At 43.5% G+C, this 20,654-nt stretch overlaps 1 protein-coding gene across 3 annotated transcripts in view; it reads left to right on the top strand.

Annotated features, from left to right (window-relative positions):
• Positions 1 to 20,654, top strand: part of prkn (parkin RBR E3 ubiquitin protein ligase) — a 1,436,175-nt gene that overhangs the window by 1,364,154 nt on the left and 51,367 nt on the right. For all 3 annotated transcript variants that reach the window (XM_078556736.1, XM_078556737.1, XM_078556738.1), the window contains exon 10: positions 17,542 to 17,628. In XM_078556736.1, coding sequence (XP_078412862.1) covers positions 17,542 to 17,628 — 87 coding nt within the window. The remainder of the gene's footprint in view (positions 1 to 17,541; positions 17,629 to 20,654) is intronic.

Consider the following 20,654-nt stretch of genomic DNA (forward strand, 5'->3'; position numbering starts at 1 on the left):
AGAATATTCAAACATCTGTGCATATAAACTAATCTCTCTGAACTACAAAGGACAGTTAAGAATGTGATTCCTAAGTGATTGCGTTTTGTGTTTCTAGCAGGTTGGATATGAATGCCCTTGCCTGTTAAAGTTGCCTCAGGAGAACCTTACTGTGTTAACAAGATCCAATTTGTCAACATTTTATCAATGGATGCTTTGACCCTTTTTATTCATCATCCTGGCCTTGCTTTTCTTTCCTCTAGTTTAATTGCCCCATTTGTAATGTTAGGCTGTTCCACAAATACCAGTAAAGAAAAGGAAGATTTGCATATATATAGCACCTTTCATGATCTCAGAACATTCCAAAGCACTTTACAGCCAGTGACATACGTTGCAATGTAGAAAATGTGGAAGCCAATCTGTGCACAGCAAGGTCCCTAAAGAGATAATGGCCTGAGTTTTTCCTGCATCGGGCGGGCTCAGCAGGAGCAGTCGCAGAGCTGACCGCCACCCACAATCGGCTCCATGCTGCCATTTTATTCAGGCGAGCCAATTAAGGCCCGCCCAGCGTAAAATGTGAGCGGTAGCGCTCAGCACTACCTGTATGGACGGGGGGCAGGAGGGAGAATCGGGACCAGCGCTGTTTCACGCATGCGTGCGAAAGAGCGCTTCAATCTCCCGGAGCTGCCTCAGGGAGATTGAAGTGCTTTTGAAATAAATAAATGGAATAAAAATTTAATTAAACATGTCCCCTCATGTGACTGTGTCACATGAGATGGGACATATTTTGATATTTCAGAATTTTTAAAAATTTAATTAATAAAAGCTTGAGGAAGCCTCATTCTGCTCGTGGATGAGGTTTCCTAAAAAATGTAAAGGCTGCTTGGCCTTTTCGCCTGCCTGTCAACCGTAAGGTTGGACGGGCAATGTAAAGTTGACCTTAACTACTTCCTTAATGGCCTTAATAGGCCTCTTAAATATCAGTGGGTGAGCAGCTGACACTGGCATGCACCCACTGAGCAAAACATCGCGAGACAGCGCGATGATGCCGGAACGCATGCCCAACTTCACCACACGTCATTTTATGTGCCGGCATGTCGGGCCACTCCCCGCACACCAACTGAAAAATCCTGCCCAATGTGATAATGATCAGATGATCTGTCTTTTTAGTGATATTAGTTGGGGGATAAATAATCGCAGGACAACAAGGATAACTCCCCTGCTCTTCTTAGAAACACTGCCATTGGAGCTTTTGTGTCCATCTGAGAGGTCAGATGGGGCATTTGTTTAACATCTCATCTGAAAGGCAGCACTCTGACAGTGCAATGCTCCCTCAGCACTGCACTGAAATGTCAGCCTAAATCTTGTGCTCAAGCCCTTGAAGTGGGATTTGGACCAACAACTTTCCAAATCCAAGACCACAGTTGATATAGTAATTATGTTTAATTTGCAAAATGTTACAAGGTGCTTTACAGGTACAGGAGCATAGCAGCTACGTTACTGGACTGGTAATCCAACAAGTTTAAATTAATGATCAGGAGACATTGGCCTGGATTTTCATGAAGACCCCCAGGACCTTCCAAAATGACCAGACCTTTAAAAATTAAAAAAAATACTTCCCTGTTTCTGTGAAAGTTGAAAAAAATCTATTCAATAGCTATTTGTTGATATAACCCTAAATGCTATAATTATAACATTATTTCCACATATCATAATCATAGTTGGGGGGGGGGGGGGTTGTGGTGGTTATAAGTTCAAAGTTTGATTGATAGCTCAAAGAGGTTTTTAAATGATTAGATGTTTTTAATGTGGGGTTACAAATACAAATATTTGGTTTTATATCGGATTAAGAACTTGAGGAGATTTAAATATATTAAATGGGTTTTCATGATGCAAGATTTTTTATATAGTGAAGTCTGTAATAGATATTTAGTATTTTATTTCATTTCAGCATGGTTCATGAGGTCGGCCTATGGTGGATACTGGGTGAGCTGCTAAGGAGATGTAAGGGTAAAGCGTGATAGGTGAGGGTCATGACTTGGCATGGATTGGCACTGTTGGCATAGGGGCTGTAAGGGGCAATGGGAATGAGTGGGGGCATAGGTTGGCATGGAGTGTATGAGAAGCCATTGAGGGTGGGTGGGGCATGTGTGAGTATGAGTTGGCATGGATGGGCATGGGATGTGGGTGGGGAATGAGGTGTAAAGGGGTGAGGACTGGAGAGCCTAATCTTTAAGGAAACAGCTGGGACCAAGTTCCAGAGAACTGAGGCGGGCCTTTTAAACAGCCCGCCCCAGCACTTGGCAGCCCCTTTGGCCACCTCTGATCTGCATTGAGGAGGAAGTGGGCCTGATTCCATCCCATGCCACCCCCCCCCCCACTCCCCGCACCCCCCCACCGCCCCCACCCTGCCCCACGGCCTCCCAAACCCGGAGCATATTTTCCTGAGGTGTGCGTGCCAAGTCAAGAAATTTGCACACTCCCACTATCCTGCTCGGGAGCAAACTTCCAGACCATTGAGTTCAATCCCCATGACAACAGGAAAATTTAATTAATTAAATAAATCTGCAATAAAAGAATCTCAGATTAGTAATAGTTACCACAGAACTATTGGATTGTCATAAAAATCCATCTTGCTCAATTATGTCCTGCAGGGAAGGAAATCTGCCATCCTTTCCTGGTCTGGCCTACATGTGACTCTTATTTGCCCTCTGAAATGACCAGCAAGCCACTCAATTACAACAAACTGATTAGAAAAACAATAAGAATAAATCCAGTTAGACTACCTGTCACTAAATTAGCCACCGGATATGACAAAGGCACACCCAGCAAAGTCCTCCTTACTATCATGTGGGGACTTGTGCCATTATTAGGAGAGCTGTCCCACAGAGTAACCAAGCAATAGTCCGACATAGTCATATCAACAAAATCATACCTTTCCACCAATATCCCAGACTCCCTTGTCTCATTGCCATCCCTTGTCCCACAGGTAAGATAGACCCACCAGAGGTGGTAGCACTGTGGTATATATTAAAGAGCAAGTGGCCCTAGGAGTTCTCATCATTGACTGTGGACCTCATGAAGTCTCATGGTGGCAGGCAGAGGCAAGAAGTCTTCCTGCAGATTGCCATGTACCACCCTCACACATTTGATGAATGAGTACTCCACCCTGGAGGAGGAGGGCAGCATTTGACTGAGTTTGGCATCGTGGAGGAAAATTGAAGTCAGTGAGAATCGGGGGGAAACTCTCCATTAGCTAGAGCCATACCTAGTACAAAGGAAGATGATTGTTGGTGGCCAATCTTCTCAGCTTCAACATTCACGCGATATTTTGCTCGGTTGGAGTGGCACCCGCCATAAATTAAGTGACTACTTAAGACCCTTAACAGTCGAATTGACTGTGCTTTTTCCTTGCCCGTGCGATTTTCTGCTCATTGCACGGGCAAATGGGCAAGCGGCCAGCTGACATTTTCACAAACCTCATCCAAGGGTGGGATAAAAAGGGTCAGCATCATTGCCAGTGTGAGTAGTGAGGAGTTTTGGAGATAGTTTGCTGTTGGTTGCTTATTGGTACTTGACAGCTTCATCTCTGTTTGGGGCCTCATTCTTAGCATTTCCAGGCTTCATTTCAGGACTCATTGCTGTCTGCCAGGCCCCCAGAGTATTCAGACCATGTGGACCCTTCCAGGTATCAGACAGCCTTCCCTTACCCTGGTAATGGGGATTGTGGACTCTGCTGGAGGCATCTCCTCTGAGGAGGAAGAGAGGGGCAGAAGGGAGAGGAGGCCAGATGTCTCAATGCAGCTTCCAGGGGAGGGACCTGTGAGAGGAGAGGCGCAGGCACAAAGGACGCAGGGCCAGCAAGAAATGAAAGGCGGAAGGGGCCAGGGTTTACAGGCGGCGATGCAGCTACCTCAGTATGCCCGAGGTGCAATGTCGAAGGAGGGTCCGCCTTTCAAGGGAGAACGTGACCTCCATTTGCCAAATGATTGGGCCTGAGATCAGCTCCGACTGTGTGGGTGGACACCCTATGCCAGTGGCTCTGATGGTCACTGGTTCTTTCCAGGTGTCAGTGGGGGAGCTGTGTGGAGTCTCCCAGTTAGCTGTCCACAGTTGCTTCAAGCTGGTGACAGAAGCTCTGTTCAGACGGGTACTGACCTTTATTCTTTACCGTACGGACGAGGCCAGCTAGGCTGAGTGAGCCAGAGGTTTTGCAGCGGTCGCTGCCTTCCCCCGCGTCCAGGGTGCAATAGACTGCACACATGTGGCCATCAAGGTGCCAGCAGATGAGCCGGGTGCCTTCGTCAACAGGAAGGGCTTACACTCCATGAACGTGCAGATAGTGTGTCATCACAAGATGCAGATTCTACAAGTCTGTGCAAGGTACCCTGGCAGCTCCCATGACACTTACATTCTCAGGCACTCCCAGGTGCTGAGGCTCTTCAGTGTTCCGGCCCGACTGGATGGATGGCTGCTGAGTGATAAAGGCTGTCCTTTGAAGAGGTGGCTCATGACGCCTCTCCACCACCCAAGAACAGAGGCTGGAAGCGTTACAATACGAGTCATGCCTCCAAAAGAGTGGTGGTAGAGAGGACCATAGGTCTTCTCAAGATGCGCTTCCGATGCCTGGACCGTTCAAGGGGTGCACTGCAGAACCCCCCAGAGTGGGTGTCACTGATAGTGGTTGCAGGCTGCACTCTCCACAGTCTGGCACTGGAAAGGGGGACCCACTGGAGGAAGAGGATCTTGAGGCAGCTGCACAGGACACAGATGATGAGTCCAGTAGTGGGTCAGAAGAGGAGCACAGTGAGGAGAACGCTGAGGGCATGGAGGCAGACCTCGGTAACCTGCAAGGAGGTAGGAACACCAGAGATGCCTTGATCCAACGCTCCTTCAGCTAGATTATCAAAGATCAGCTTCAAACGCCTCCTTCAGCTGCCGCCTCCATCTCGGATGTCTGAAAGGGCACTTTCATTTGAACACAAAGAACACTCAGTGCTTGTGCAATAAAGTTCAGAGCCATCTTCACCCAGCATTACATACTGGCGTTCCCCGCAACAATGAAATAAAAAAGTGAAGCATACACAGGCCATGAAGACAAAAACACAATTTATGTCATTTTCACAATTCAATAATGTTAACAGAAAGGTTTCTGGTATTCAACACGGGACCAGTATACATAAAGTTGACAAAAATGAACATAAAATCACCCATGAGCTATACCTCTTGTGCTCATGGTGCCTTTAACTTATGTTTGTAAGTGCTACATCTAAGTGCTCCCAAATTGGCACTGACCAGTGGCTCATCCATCTCCCACACTGACACTGACCACCTGAGGTCAGTGCTTGTGTATGGGCTTGCAGGTCCAAGGGCAACCTCAGGAACCATTGATTCTGTCCCTGGAGCTCTGTCTCCATGAGAGTCGCCATTCTCTCAATGGAGGAGGCAGTGTGCTCGGCCGTGACAGTCAACACAGTGCTCATGCTTCGCCTGGACTCCTCCATCACGGAGATCATGGCATGCAGACCCTCATGGATCTCCGCCAGATGCTCCCATACATCTCACTGGACATCCAGCATCTGCCTCCTAATGGATGACCCCAGAGGCTCATATCAGCCTTTGACTGAGCATCGTCCTGGTCTACAGCAGTCCTCCGACTGCCGTCGCCCTGGGCACTCTCTGCCTCCGCTTGCACCTCAAATGATTGTGAAGTGCCCTCACCAATGTGCACCGATATACTAGCCGCCGCTCTAATGCCCACCGGTGGTCCTCTGGTGAGGGCGAAGATTTATTCAACTGCATAAGTTGTGAGGTGTGCTCAAGTTTGTTGGTCCTCAGGGAACCCAGAAGACTTGGGGCAGTGAATCTTCAGGAAGGTGGAATCTAGTGCAAGGACACTTGCAGTTATTAGAGCTGGCATGCACAGTGATAGCAATGGTCAGCAATGGCCTGAAACTTAGCTGTTGTCTTTATTGTGAATGGTTGGCATGTATGCAGGTCAGAGGTCATTTAATCATGTATTTCATGGCCTGGATTTTTCCTATGGCGGGCGGGGGCGGGCGCGGAGCCAATCACCGTCCCCGATCGACTGCACACCACCATTAAGCGGGTGGGCCAATTAAGGCCCGCCCAGCATAATACGCATTCCATAGCGCTCAGTGCTACCTGTGCAGGCTGGGCGAGGAGGAAGAGTCGGGGCCAGCGCTCTTTCACACATGCACGCAAAGGAGCGCTTCAATATCTCTGAGGCACAGAGCTGCCTCAGGGAGATTGAATGAATATGACAGTAATTAAAGAATCGGTTTAAAAATTTATTCAAACACGTACAGTCACATGAATTGGGACATGTTTGTAAAGGTGGGTAAATTTATTTATTTATTTTATAAAAGCTTCAGGAAACCTCATCCCACCCATGGATGAGGTTTCCTGAAAAATACGAATGCCGCTTGGGCTTTTTGCCAGCCTGCCAACCTTAAGATTGGACGGATAGATTTCTTAACTAGTTTAATTCATTTCTCAATGACCTTAATAGGCCCTTAATCATTTCAGCGGTCGTGCAGCCGACTCCGGCGCGTGCCTGCCGAACGAAATATCACGATGACTTCGGGGGACACACCTGACATCATCGCGCGTCATTTTACGCGTCAGCATGTCAGGCCCGCCCCCGCACGCAGACCCCATGAATTCCCTACAAGTACTGCTGGAGTTTATAACATTCAACAGACCACTGCGGGCAGTAACTTTTACGGTGTATGGGATCATCTTTCAATGTAAAGCATACATGTTTAAGTGAGCAAATTAGCATTTGGAATCAAATGTCACCTATCCACCTTTTTTGTTGAGTACCTTTGTACTCAATGCAACAGGTGTACCATGGTTCTCTGCTTTAATATTTTAGATTTCTTTTTCCAAGTTTGAGCTATCAGTTCTTACTAATGCTGTGTTTTGGGACTACATGGGGTTTATTTTTGCTCACAGTGCCCTCCAAGGTGGGCACCACTAAATGCATTCCTTGCTGTTAATGAGTGGCTGTGCCCACGATTGTGCATCCTGTAGATAGCACCCATTGCAGCCACGGTGGAGGGAGTGGAAATTTAAGGTGTTGGTTGGGCTGTGGATCAAGTGGACTACTTTGTCCTGGATGGTGCTGACTGACACATATCAGGCTGAAATCACTGTAAGCCATGTTTTTGCTGAGGGGCTCTTCATTTCACTGAAGTTGGTAGTGCGGTACCTTGGAAGAAAGCATGCAAAAGTTGGAGGGGAACAAAAAGTAATTGGTAAAATCCTTACCTTGGCTGCAACGGGCTAATGCATATCAGGGAAAATAATTTGCAGTCTTGATTGTGTCTTTTGGTGAATTGTAATGATGTTTAATAACATTCTGAGTTAAATATCCCATTGTGATGGACCTTTTCACAGACAGCAGATACTACAAAGTGTAGTATTATGATATATAGTGATTAAATTACTGTCAATGGAATAAGATTGAAGATGGCTCCGTACACTTTCTTTGTTGAGAGCTTAGCATAAAGTAATAGCTGATCATCGTCACGGCAACTGGAAGTCACAGTACAATCTTGTCCCTGTTTTCCTGTGCTACGCATTTTATGGATAGGAACTGGAAGTGTGCCAAAGATCAGTCTAAAGTCCCAAAAGCCTGACCTGCCGAATCAATTATTTACTACTATTGTCATTCATTTTGCTTTGAAAACATAACATATTTTGATGTTTGCAACTCCGATAACCAAACATGGCTCTGTATATTTGCATACATTTCCAGTTTTCAGATGATAATCAATATCACTAACATGTTCCCAGTGTTGACTACACTGCGTATTACTATTGACATGACTGCATCTTAAAGACAGTGAGATGACACACACACACCACTATTTTGAAGAAGAGCATGGGAGTTCTTCCCAAAACCCTGGCCAACAGTTATCCATCAACAACACCTCAAACCAGATGATCTGCTCATTTATTTCAGTGCTATTTGTGGGAGCTTGCTGTGCTCAAATTGACTGCTGCATTTCCTACATTACAGCAGTGACTACACTCCAGAGAACTTCACTGACTGTGAAGTGCTTTCGGGTATCCTGGCGTTGTGAAAGGTGCGTTATAAATGCAAACTCGTATGTTAATGAAGACAGATATTTTTTCTTGTAAGTTATTGTGATATTGATCACCTCAGTTTCAGAACCATTTTCAAAATTCAATTATTTTAAAATGAATTCTCATTTAACATCACAATCTTTTTATACGTTCAATGGTACCAATATAATCTGATTCCAAAGAAAAGAAACTTCTAATAATTGGAATTTCTTTTGCAGATTCAATTGTCTTGCACTGTTTTTCAAGGTTGGCATGATACACATGCCAACCTTGAAAAACAGTGCAAGACAATTGGCATTTTAAAAATGCCTACACAAGATAGTAGGAAAACCTGACAAACCTAAAGAAGCTCTGAATATAGGCCTATGATGTGTATTTACATTGTACAGACTGATATAGAATTTTAGAAAAAGCTTTTTAAAATGTTTCTTTAAAAAAAAGCTTACACAGCCTCCAAAACAGCTGATAGCTCAGAAGCAGCCCTGATGTGAAAACAGGTGGTTAACTGGGGACTTTGTAATTTAAGAAACCTACATTCCTTCACTTGTATTAAAAGGAAAAACAATACAAGGAGATGAAAGTCTGAAGGGAAATACACAGGCACAGAATTTCCCCTGGAAATTAATTTTGCATTAGATGTCAGCCCAATAGTTAATATGGCCCACATCATTCTTTTTATGTTTTAGAGCTACTGGTACTAGTGCTGCTGTTTTAAATCAGATGACTGCCAAGCGGCATTTATAGTGAGCAAGGAGAAATCTTGGGCCCAGGTTTTTGTCCCCGGGTCAGGCGCGTAGAATCGTGAAATTTCCCAGCTCGGCAAACACGACCTTTAAAAACGTCTGCTTGCCCCTCAAATTTTCAGTTGGTGGTGGGTTGCGGGCTGAAATAGGAGTGCCGGGCAGGTGCAACCGGAATGGGTGCAGAGGCTGCCAAGTGCGGAGGTGGGCTGGAGCAAGGCCTGCTGCTCCGCTCCGGATTATTACTAAATAATAAAAAAAACAGCCCTCACCCTTCATCCCCCTCAAAACCCTCCCCCCAACACACCCTGTGCCCCATCCATGCCAACCCATGCCCCTCTACCCACCCCCCATGGCCCCTCATACCCACAATGCCAACTCACTTTGTCTCCTTGGACACTTTCTGGAGAATTTTGACAGGAGTTCAAAAATTGAAAGTCAGTGGAGGCAGCTGGTGATTTAAATGGCCAGCTGCCTCCATGATTTGTGCATGTGCGAACTCCAGCCCGACTCCTGTCCTGCCCCCGCAAAGATGCAGAATGCTGGGTTCAGAAGCAGGACTTAGAAATTTTGGTCATTTCCAGGATTTTCGCCATGACAGAGAGCCTCTCTGTTGTGGTGAAAATCTGGGCCTTAGGCCTAGACTGTCTCAGCCTCACAATTAAATATAAATTTAAAAAACACGGTCAACATATGTAGCTATTAAGGAATGTAACAAAACATGATAAAAGGTAAATACTGCGGGTGCTGGAGATTGTGAAACTAAACAGAAAATGCTCAAAATATTCAGCAGGCCAGGCAGCATCAGTGGGGACAGAATCAGACCAGATATTTCAAGTAAAGGCCTGTCTTCAAAATTTAACAATAAAACTCATTGGATTCTGATTGAAGAACAATCTCCTTGACAATATAAAAGAATTCAAGAAGATAGCTAAGGAAAAGAAATCAGATAGGTTTTAGGCCGTGTACTAAAGGAGGAAAGCAAGGTAGAGAGATGGAAAGGTGCAGGGAGGGTGTTCCAAAACTTGGGGCCTAAGCAACTGAGGGTGCAGCTGCCAATAGTGAAGCAAATAAAATCGGTGATGCTCAAGAGGGCAGAATTAGAGGAGCTCAGATATCTCAGAAGATTGTGGGGGCTGGAGGAGATCACAGAGATAAGGAGGGGCCAAGCCATGGAAGAATTTGAAAACAAGGATGAGAATTATAAAATCAAGATGTTGCTTGAAACAGTGAGCACAGGGGAGATAGCGTAAAGGCACTCGGCACAAATTATGACATGGACGACAGAGTTTTGGATGACTTCAAGTTTAGGGCGGGTAGAATGTGGGAGACCTGCATTGAAGTAGTCAAATCTCTCAATGAGGACTAATATTTTACTCCTGATGTAAGTCATTGTGATATTAAACATATAGGTTTTCAAAACCATTTTCAAAACTCAAGTATGAACAATCAATAAAAGGGGAGAATACTCCCCTGTACATTACTGTTTGTCTAGCATCAGAAAATAAGATTATTTTCCCTTTTGTTTGTCTTAAATGATGAGCTTTCTTTGGAGCTTATGAGAGACTATGGAGTATTGAAAGGACACTGCATGATATTAGTAATGAAAGTGTTAACATATTGCATAGCACCATTTCTATCCACATCAGAGTGAACAGGTCCTTCTGTTCCTCCATTTTGGAATGAGTGCCACACTAATAATCCCCCAGGCTAGAATCCGAGCAGTTCATAATTCACAGCTTCAAAAGCTAAATTGATTTGAAAATTGTCTCAATCATATGGAACTGCAAAGCTATCTATACCTCTCACTGCATTTACCTCAAGTATTGTGAACGATGTGCTATGGCATTTACTCTAAACTAAATTGTGCATTAAAGCATTTGAATTTCTTTATAAAATTAGAGAAGAAGAAGCATCAGTTCACATCAATATTGTCTAAATCTGTACATTACAAAAACACGGAGGGATTTTTAACCCATCCCAATCAATGAGACCGGGTTGGGGGTGTGCATTTAAAATGGAGCATTCAGCCTTGTCCACTCCCTTCTCACTGGCCACCATATTAATGATTACTGCCAATGACTAAGATGCCTGCCAGAAGCAGATGGAAATCACATAAATTCATGCAAGTTGAGTTCCAGCTATGTCACCAGGACCCTGAGCGGAGAGGTTCAGATGGCTTTCCAACCAGTGTGAAAGCCGGTCAATAACTGTAACAGAGATGAAGATACCTGCTAAGGTATGCTGAACTCTGTACTTTATAGATGAAAGCAAAATACTGTGGATGCTGGAAATCTGAAATAAGAACAGAAAATGCTGGTAAAACTCTGCAGGTCTGGCAGCATCCAAGAGGAGATGGTGGTGTAGTGGTAATGTCACTAGATGACTAATCCACAGGCCCAGGTGAGTTTTTTGGGGACATGGGTTCAAATCCCACCATGGCAGCTGGTGGAATTTAAATTCAGCAAAATAAAACCTGGAATTAAATGCTAATCTCAGTGATTATAATAACCACAAAACTATCTTTGACTGTTGTAAAAACCCACCTAGTTCACTAATGCCCTTTAGGGAAGGAAATCTGCTATCCTTACCTGGTCTGGCCTACATGTGACTCCACAGCAATGTGCCTGACTCTTAACTGCCCTCTGAAATGGCTGAGCAAGCCATTCAGTTCAAGAGCATTTAGGGATGGGCAGCAAATGAGTTAACACTTTGAGCCCATATGACTCTTCTTCAGAGCTGAAAAGAGTCTGACAAATCATGTGGACTCAAAACATTAACTTCTCTCTCCACAGATGCTGCCAAACCTGCTGAGTTTTACCAGCATTTTCTGTTTTTATTTCTGTACTTTATAGTACTCCTTCAGGTCCCACAAAGAAAATTCTGGCCTACTCCTACCCTAGACTTCCCTCGCACTTCGCGCCCCCCCCCACCCCCCACCTCCCTATAACTTAACCACCTGGTGACCAGTCCTTCCTTTGGTCTCCTAGCTGCCCAACCATCTTCTTCTGCCTCTAACAATCTACTATTTTCTGTCCATTTATGGTAGACAGATATGCATGCTGGTCCTGAAATCTAGGCCTATAAGTACATTTTCCATTCGCTCCATTTCCCCCTGGGAGTTATCAAAGTCTTCGAATTTGCCACGTTGTTTCAGAATATCTCTTAAATGGTGATGTTCTAAAACAGCAACCTGCATTTAGACAGCACTTCAATGTAGTAAAATGGCTCAAGGCAACTCACAGAAGCATCATCAGAGAATATTTGCCATTGAGTCACATAAAGAGATATAGGCCAGGATTTTTCGATCCCACCTGTGGCAGGAAACATCACGGACAGGACAGAAAATTTGGAGAGGCAGCCAAAAGCCCATTCACTTTCGGCGGGAATTTCTGGTCGAATCCCGGCCATAAGGACTATGACCAAAAGCTTGATTAATGAGGTAGGTTTTAAGCAGTGTTGTGCAAGAGGATAGAGGTAGAGAGGCATAGAATTTTAGGAAGGAAATGCTAGAGCTTAGGGCCCACGCAGCTGCAGGCATGACCATCAATGATGTTGCAAAAGAAATCAGTGATGCACAAGAGGCCAAAGCCAAAGAATTCTCTTGCTAAAGCATTGGTGCACACATAAATGAAGCACTGAAGTGCCTAAATACTTGCTTGAAAAAGATGGCCTGTAGCATAGATGTTCAGCTTTGGACAGTACAATATGCATGAATAGTGTATGAAGACGCATTACGATTTTTCAAAATGGCAACAAAATGATTTTAGTTTTGGTTCAGATTCAATTGTAGCAAGCTTCTTGATAAAAGTGGCACTTAGGAGATTAAGAGAGAAATGTCTCACGGTGCTATTGATCACTTATAAAGTGGAACACTGCATGAGAAAGCACATCAAGTTCTTGGCAAGCTTTACAGACAGCATCACATAGATTACTGCCTGAAAGTTGAGACTGTGCTCACTGATATATTGCTGAGCTACAGAAATTGGTTTCAAGTGTCATTTGCAGGTCTCAGAATGCATGAGGACTAGACTATATCAAGCACATGATCAACTCAGGGCACTGCTCTATTGTTGAGGGTGGCTGAGAAAAATGGAAGAGAATATCGGGGAGTGAATGGAGTGTGAAACCATGCTGCTGATTCACTATGAGCCTGTTATACACTGGCATAGACGAATTTCACCCCCATGTTTTCTCCTGTAGTTAGCATATCCAATATGCAGTTTACCCTGCCCACCTTGCTGGTCTGTACAAGTGATGAAGGTTGATGTCTGAAGTATATTCTTCCTGTCATGCCCAGTATTTCCAGATTATATACATGCGCCTATCTTCTATTTACAATGAGTCAGCTGAGATCCGCTCTGCTCTCACGAATGGATATAAAAGATTCCATGGCACAATTTCAAAAAAGAACAAGGGAATTAGCCACAGTATCTTGGCCAATACTTATCCCTCAATCCACATCACTAAAAAATCAGATTATCTCATCATTATCACATTGCTGTTTGTGGGAGCTTCCTGTGCAAAAATTGACCACCTTGTTTCCTACAACAATGACGACACTTCAAAAGTACTTAATTAGCTGTAAAGTGGTTTGTGACATCCTGAGTTCATGAAAGGCACTATAAAAATGCTTATCTACTTTTGTTTATTAGTACAATATTTCTCCACCTCCACTGCCCTTCCAGTAATTTAATGAAATCTTCCAACTTATAGTCAGACAATGGTCAATCATATAAAAAGATACATCATAGGTGTGATTTCCACTGTAATTTGAAGGAATTCTGATAATCAGTATTTGAAATTCTTGAGATCCCACAGAAAAAAGTAGTGGAGTGGTCTTTCTGGACTTTATGGACTTAAGAATTAAGTCCAGTTCATGGGATCTCTTGGACAAAAGACATTCAGCAACCCTTTCTTCAATCAAATATTACAAAGAATTGTGGTTACTAATCAATTTCCTGTGACATTGTCCATGGAGAGCCCAAGAAAGAAAGAACTTGCATGTATATAGCCCTATTCATGACCTCAGGATGTGCCAAAGTGATTAGACTAGGTATAATCTTTGAGTGAACTGCAGTTAGAGGCCCAGGGACATTTCAGCCAAGGCATGTAACTTAATTCAATGTCCATTTCTAAGTCCTATGTTATGGCGTGGCAGATTTGGAAAACTTGGAAGACCGTTCCTTCACTGTCACTAGATCAAAACTCTGGAACTCCCTTCCTAATAGCACTGTGGGTGTGCCTACACCACATGGACTGCAGCGGTTCAAGAAGGCAGCTCACCACCACCTTCTCAAGGGCAACTAGGGATGGGCAATAAATGCTGGCCCAGCCAGCAAAGCCTACATCCCATGAATGAATTAAAAAAAGAGGTGAGCCAAGTGAACCAAATCCACCAGGGAAACTTGGCCACACTATCAAAATGGATTTGCAATTTGTATTTATTACAAGAAAATTTGTGCACTGAATTCAGAAGTAGTGAGCCCACTAACAACTTTAGAGATTTTAAAAATTAACTCAAACCATTTATTAATGAAAGAAAAGAATTCAAACATAGGCATAAGACCACAGTTACTTGATATTATAGCAAATCCTAAAATTCCCAATTAACCTGACTCCCAACTACACACCCCCTTTAAGGCAACAGTCCATAATAGATTTTAAATTTAAATAGGAAATCCAGCAAGGTTACCACACACACCCACTCGACAGTGGAATTCCAAAGGCTTTTTAACACAACTTTAATTACTGGACACAGCAGACTCCTGCAAAAGTGGCTAGAGGCTTCTTCCAAGTCTATTTTACACAGTGTACTTGGCCACATCCACATAAGCTTCCATCCTTCTTTATATATGTTTCTCTTTATTTGATGTGTAAAATCCCATTATTCCACATGTCTTTGGAAACTTACTTTTCCCATAATATAAAAATCTTTCATGTTGTCAGTATGGTCAGTACCTCTGGGAAAAATAAACACACTGCTTGGCCTTGCTTACCTTGTTGGTGGTAAACATCCTACCCTCCCTTTGAAAATCAAATGACCCCTTCACTTATTTAAAAATGCAAATTTCCTTCACACCTTACCTACTGACCCTTCTACTCTAGCTCACTCATTAGCATTTCACATACCCTTTTTACACCTGTCTCTTCTGATAATTTCAACCTTACAGTCTATCTGACTCTAATTCAATTAGATCTGTCACACAGACAGAACCATTCACACTCACAACCGTAAACCCACCTTACAATATCCCACAATACTGTTATGAAAAATATGATAGTTTCATAACAATTATAAATTAACTCGTAACAAAAAAAAATACTATGCAACTTTGCCACATGGCATTACCAGCAGCATGGCCAGGACCCCGTTACTAATAGGGTGCAATTATAGTGTTTTCACTACAAGGAGCCGACTTTAACTTTCCAAAATTGGCAGTAATGGCCTCAAATTGAATAAGGTAAACTTACTTCCACATCAGCGCTGATTTTTGCAAGTTAAAATCAACCCCTAATTGTGCAAATGATGTAATTGTAAGGGGCATAATCTGTGCTTACAAGGACAATGACCCAAAGGCCCAGGACCGTGGCAGACATTCTCCATGCTTGAAAATCCCACTTCTCTGGCTTTGGTGGGACCCACCATATGGCTGAAGGCTGCTATACCTGGTGAAATAAGGAATTCTAACCTCTAGAAGGGCACAACTCCCACACCAAGAGGGGAAGGAGAGTGTGCATTCAAAGAAGTGGCTCTAATTCCCCAAAAATAAACCCATTTTTAAAAAAATTTATAAGACAGGCTTACAATTTTGAAATAGGACTGTTCATATCATAAATACATCCTTCAGTAAATAATAAGTATTTTAGTGCTCTGAACTGCCTGAGTAAAGTGTTCAAATGGGAATGAAATGATGCAGAAAGACCTTAAACAATCCTGAGTACATTTCCTAGACAGTCAAGATATCTGCTGCTCTTACTGCCACCTAATGTCTGAAAAGGGCACCTATTGGAATCTCCGTGTTTGTGCTCTGACTTGATAGAAGGGCAATTTCCATGCAGCGCACAGATTTTTAAATTATCTTCATGCTTGGGGGCACATTTACATTGCCACATGTCCATCCACCTGTCCATGAATATTAATTTGTCAGCTCAGCAACTTAAAAATGCTTCACTGAATGCCAAACTTCATCTCAATGAACAACTCAGTGACATCAGTCTCACCCATTAATCTCTCTCCCCTTCTTTTGAGAACAGGCTTTTAGGAAAATGTAGTTGTGTCTGCATGTTGGCCAAAGAGTCTGACAGTTAATTTTGGAACCTAACTTACTTTACAAACATTCTGAAGGAACCTTGTGTGTCAAAAGGATGAAATGGGCTCCTTCTGCAGATAGCTGACCCTTGGAATATTGCAGTGATGACTTTAACCCAATATTGAACGTATTTATCCAAAGAAAGTTGTTATATATTTTACACTTTATGTAATTATTTTTATACACTTTAACATTCACCACTCAAATTAGTGACCATCAGGTTCACGAAACTTGAATTCATTAACAGTAAGTACAAAAAAATTGGTCAGTCACATGTTGCCTGAAATGATGCTGTTTGCATTCTTTTCAATCACTGAAGTTAACATTTGACCGCAGCAGTACTCAAAAATGCCTTTACTATAACAAAACATTGTAGAAAATGCAAAAGTTTATTTTACAAACCTACCACCTGATCTGGTCTGACCCAACCTGATTCCTGATTCCAAAACCCACTCCCATTTTAACCCTAACAAACCCATTTCTTATATCACTCCCCCAACTTCCACACCCAATATCAACTCTCATAATCCCAATCCCAATACCAACCCTCCCAAACCCATTCCAAATATCAAAACCCCCAAACCCACTCCCAATCCCACTCCCAAACCAACACGCAATCCCATTCCCAAGCCCACTCCCAAGCCTTAACCCTAACTCATTCTCAAACTAACTTGCAATCCCATTTCCAAGCCCACCCCTAATCCCACTCCCTAACCTAGTTGTGACCCTACTCCCAAACCCACTCATGAAGTTAATCCCAAACTCATTCCCAATCCCTCTCCCAATATCAATCCCCCTAACCCCACTCCCAATACCAATCCTCCCATTCCCACTTTCAATCCCACTCCTAATATCAACACTCCCAAACCCATTCCCAACATCAACCGTCCTCACCCAACACCCAATTATCAGCCATCCCAATCCCACTCTCAATATCAACACTCCCCACTCAATAGTCAATATCAAATTCCCAGAATTGGCGCATCTTAGAGATCCTGGAGGCTGGTGGGGTCAGAGGAGCTTACAATGATAGTGAAGGTTGACTACATGGAAATATTTGAAAACAAGGATGAGAATTTTAAAATTGTGGTGTAGCCAGACCAGATGCCAGTATGGGTCAGCGACTACATGTGTGATGGGTGGACATGACTTGGTGCAAATTAGAATTTGGGTAGCAGAGTTCCAAATGAACTCAAGTTTGTGTACAGCTCGAACAAAAGACAGTTAATTCACTTTTTGAATTGTACTAGCCTAGGAGTATACAACAGCTGAGCCACAGAACAGTATTCATGGAACAATGAAACACTTAGGGTATAGAGTTAACTGTTTATCCACCTTGCAGCTTTCCAACTACTTTCATATCATTCATACTCTTTAAATTCATACTCTTTCAGTTTGTTTTCTGCCGTGAGTGCAAGGAAGAGTACCATGAGGAGGAGTGTAATGGCCTCCACATTAGAGAAACAGCTGTGAACCAGCAGGTAAGAGAGTGAATTCTCAGAAAGGCAGCACCTTCAAATGATTTTTGGTGCTGCAATTGCAAACTGTTAGTTAGAATTTTGCTCTGAAAGAAAATAACTATGCTTCTGTCTTGTGCATATGCTATCTTTAAGTATGATGGCTATATTTGTGAAATAGGGTTCCATATTTTCTCAAGCCATGGTTTACAGTGGGAATTGATGGATATGATGAGAATGTGCAGGTTCATCTATCAAAAAGGGACAAATAGATTTTTCCTGTTTCTAAAGAATTTTATGCATTTATTTCAGTCCTGACATATGTGTAGAAAAATAACAAATGGCACAGCGTAGGTTACAAAACTATAAATACAATCAGGGAGATCAAATGATGTTGTAAAGCTGCATGAGCATTTCTTGAATGGTTTATATGCATCATCTGAACTCTAAGCTCAGATTTTACCCTTGAAGTATTTCATGGTGGTCATTATTAACTCTTATGGAATGATACAACATATAAGGAGGCCATTCAGACAATCATGCTGGCTCTTTGAAAGAATTAACCAATTAGTCCCACCCCACTGCTCTTTCCTCATTGCCCTACAATTTTCTCCTTTTCAAGTATAATCCAATTCTCCTTTGAAAGTTACTAAAGGGTGGAATCGTCCCAGATATACACTAAGTGCGGTAGCAGATGGATAAATCGATGGCGGCTTCTCACATTGTTTCGTCCCAAACCAGCCACATTAATTATGCATTCCCAGGAATCACACTGTTTTGACAGTGGGTGGGCCCCAAATAACCCACCACGCCATCACCTGCTGCTTTGTCATGCTGGGCACCACATTTAAAGTAGATATGCACACACACCCCTCAGTGTTTCCAGCCCAGGACTGCTCAAATAAGACATGGCCCTGAAAGGTAAGAAGACTGCAGCCCCCAGGTTTAGTGACCCATCCTTCTTGTGCCTTTTGGACACTGTGGAGACCCGCCGTGATGTCCTCTACCCCCCACTCTGGCTGCAGGAGGAGCAGCAACATTACCACTCAGCTTGGTAGGCGATGGCAATGGTGATCAGTGCCAATGATGCACAGAAGAGGTTGGCCATCCAATGCAGATAGAAGATGAATGATCTCCTCCATGCCACCAAGGTAAGGCAACCATCTCATCACTCCAAACTCACACACTCAAGCCCATCACACATTCACTGGCATCTCATTCACTGCCAGCTCAAGGGACACTTGACTCTGACCACTTGACCACTGACTCTTTTACACACACCCTCACATCACCATCTGGCGTCATCTGTTCTGGAGACTGCTTCCTCAGCCCTCACCATCTTGAGGCCACTTGCACAGATCAACCTGTGCCCCCACACAAACCCCTTCCTCAGTACAGCCCTCACCCTGCAGCCTCTTCTCTCACCTGAGGCCACTTCTCCCCCTACCCCAAGCAAGCCCTAGCCCTGTATCCATACAAAGCCTTATGGCTGATCTGGTAGGTAGAGACCTGCCCATGAGACCCCTAAAAGTGCTGTGGTGCTGTCTGTGAAACTTGGCGCTGATGACTGTGGTGCTGCCCAAAGCAAGATAGGCAAACCATCCTCGAAGTCCCTAGCGAAGTGCAGCTCGCCAGGTGCATGGCATTTATTTGCAGTTGTGAAACACATGCCAACATGGGCAGACAATCCAGTGGTGGTAGGGGATGATTCCGGCAGGCTGGCCGTATAAGGATATGCCGATGTATTATAATGAGGTTCCCGATGATTGATGGCAGGAAATGTTGCCTGCCATCGACAGGCTGAGCGGACAATCGCAAACTGGCTTCTAAACGTGGTGAAACTGATTTTTGGCCTTCTCGCCATATTGTCCACTCACGCTGTCGAACACGCCCAATGCCAGTGGACACGGATGGTTCCACCCAATGAATCAGCTTCCAGCACCCTTTCAGGGACTGCATTCTAGATCACAATATCTCACTGCATTAAAAAATTCTCATAATTTTGTCCCTAGATTTTTTGCCAATGTAAATCCATGCCCTTTGTAGGTCACCACCCTCCTGCCAGTGAAAACATTTTCCCCTTACCTACTCGATCAAAGCCCCTCTATTATATCTCCCCTCTGCTGTAAGGATCAACAATCCCAACTTCTCTGTCTTCTCCATGTAACTGAGGCCCCTCATTTCCAATACCATTCTGTTAACTCTCCTTTGCACCATCTCCAAGGCATTGGCAGCCTTCCTCTAAATTGTGGTGCCCAGAATTGGGCACCAATTCTATGAGCAGACCACACCATCCTGGAGGATTACTGGTTATCTGAACTTAATCAATTGGCACACCTCTTTTTGATGTATAGATCTCCCAAATGCCATTCAGTATTCTTGTTCTGCAGCTCTCCAATCACGGTTTTCCATGTTGTTGGTGTTCACATTTTCATCCCATAGGTTATGGTAAATAGACATAGCACAGCCATCTTGAAGATTCAACTTATTGTTCTCACTTAGCATCTTCCTCTAGGTTTTTCCATTCTCCCTTGAAACATGAATTCATTCCTGAATTTGCACAGTGCCAAATGTCTAAATTTCTGTCACACATTCCAACACTCATATTTCTCTGTGTGGTTGTCATAAATCACGATTTTTTAACCATTTTTCTTGCAGACTGGATTTGGGAATGAGTTATGCTTAAAACAAAAGCAAAATAAATTTGCACGGGCTTAAAAAGCCGCAGGTACAGGATGCTGACCTTGATGTAGTTAATAATCCAGGCATTGAAGAGAACTACACAATGAGACCATGGACATGAAGTATTTATCGTCTTGTCTCATATGGTGACAAGTATTCCTGTCCTTTGTGGTAAGGACAACTCCATTCATGCTGGACATGGCATGAAGTGTTTTCTCTTGGTAAAAAAAAGTAGCTAGTTTGCTAGCAGGCCTGCTGGCAAATTTCTACATTTAATTAAGAAAAAGCATGTTTGGGAGCCAGGGGTCAGTTTTCACTTCTGGCTGACCATCTAACCAAATAAACCATCCACTTGCCGAAAGAGTGCA

Source organism: Cetorhinus maximus, chromosome 14 (genome assembly GCF_964194155.1).
Source record: "Cetorhinus maximus chromosome 14, sCetMax3.hap1.1, whole genome shotgun sequence".
In the NCBI taxonomy this organism is placed as follows: domain Eukaryota; kingdom Metazoa; phylum Chordata; class Chondrichthyes; order Lamniformes; family Cetorhinidae; genus Cetorhinus; species Cetorhinus maximus.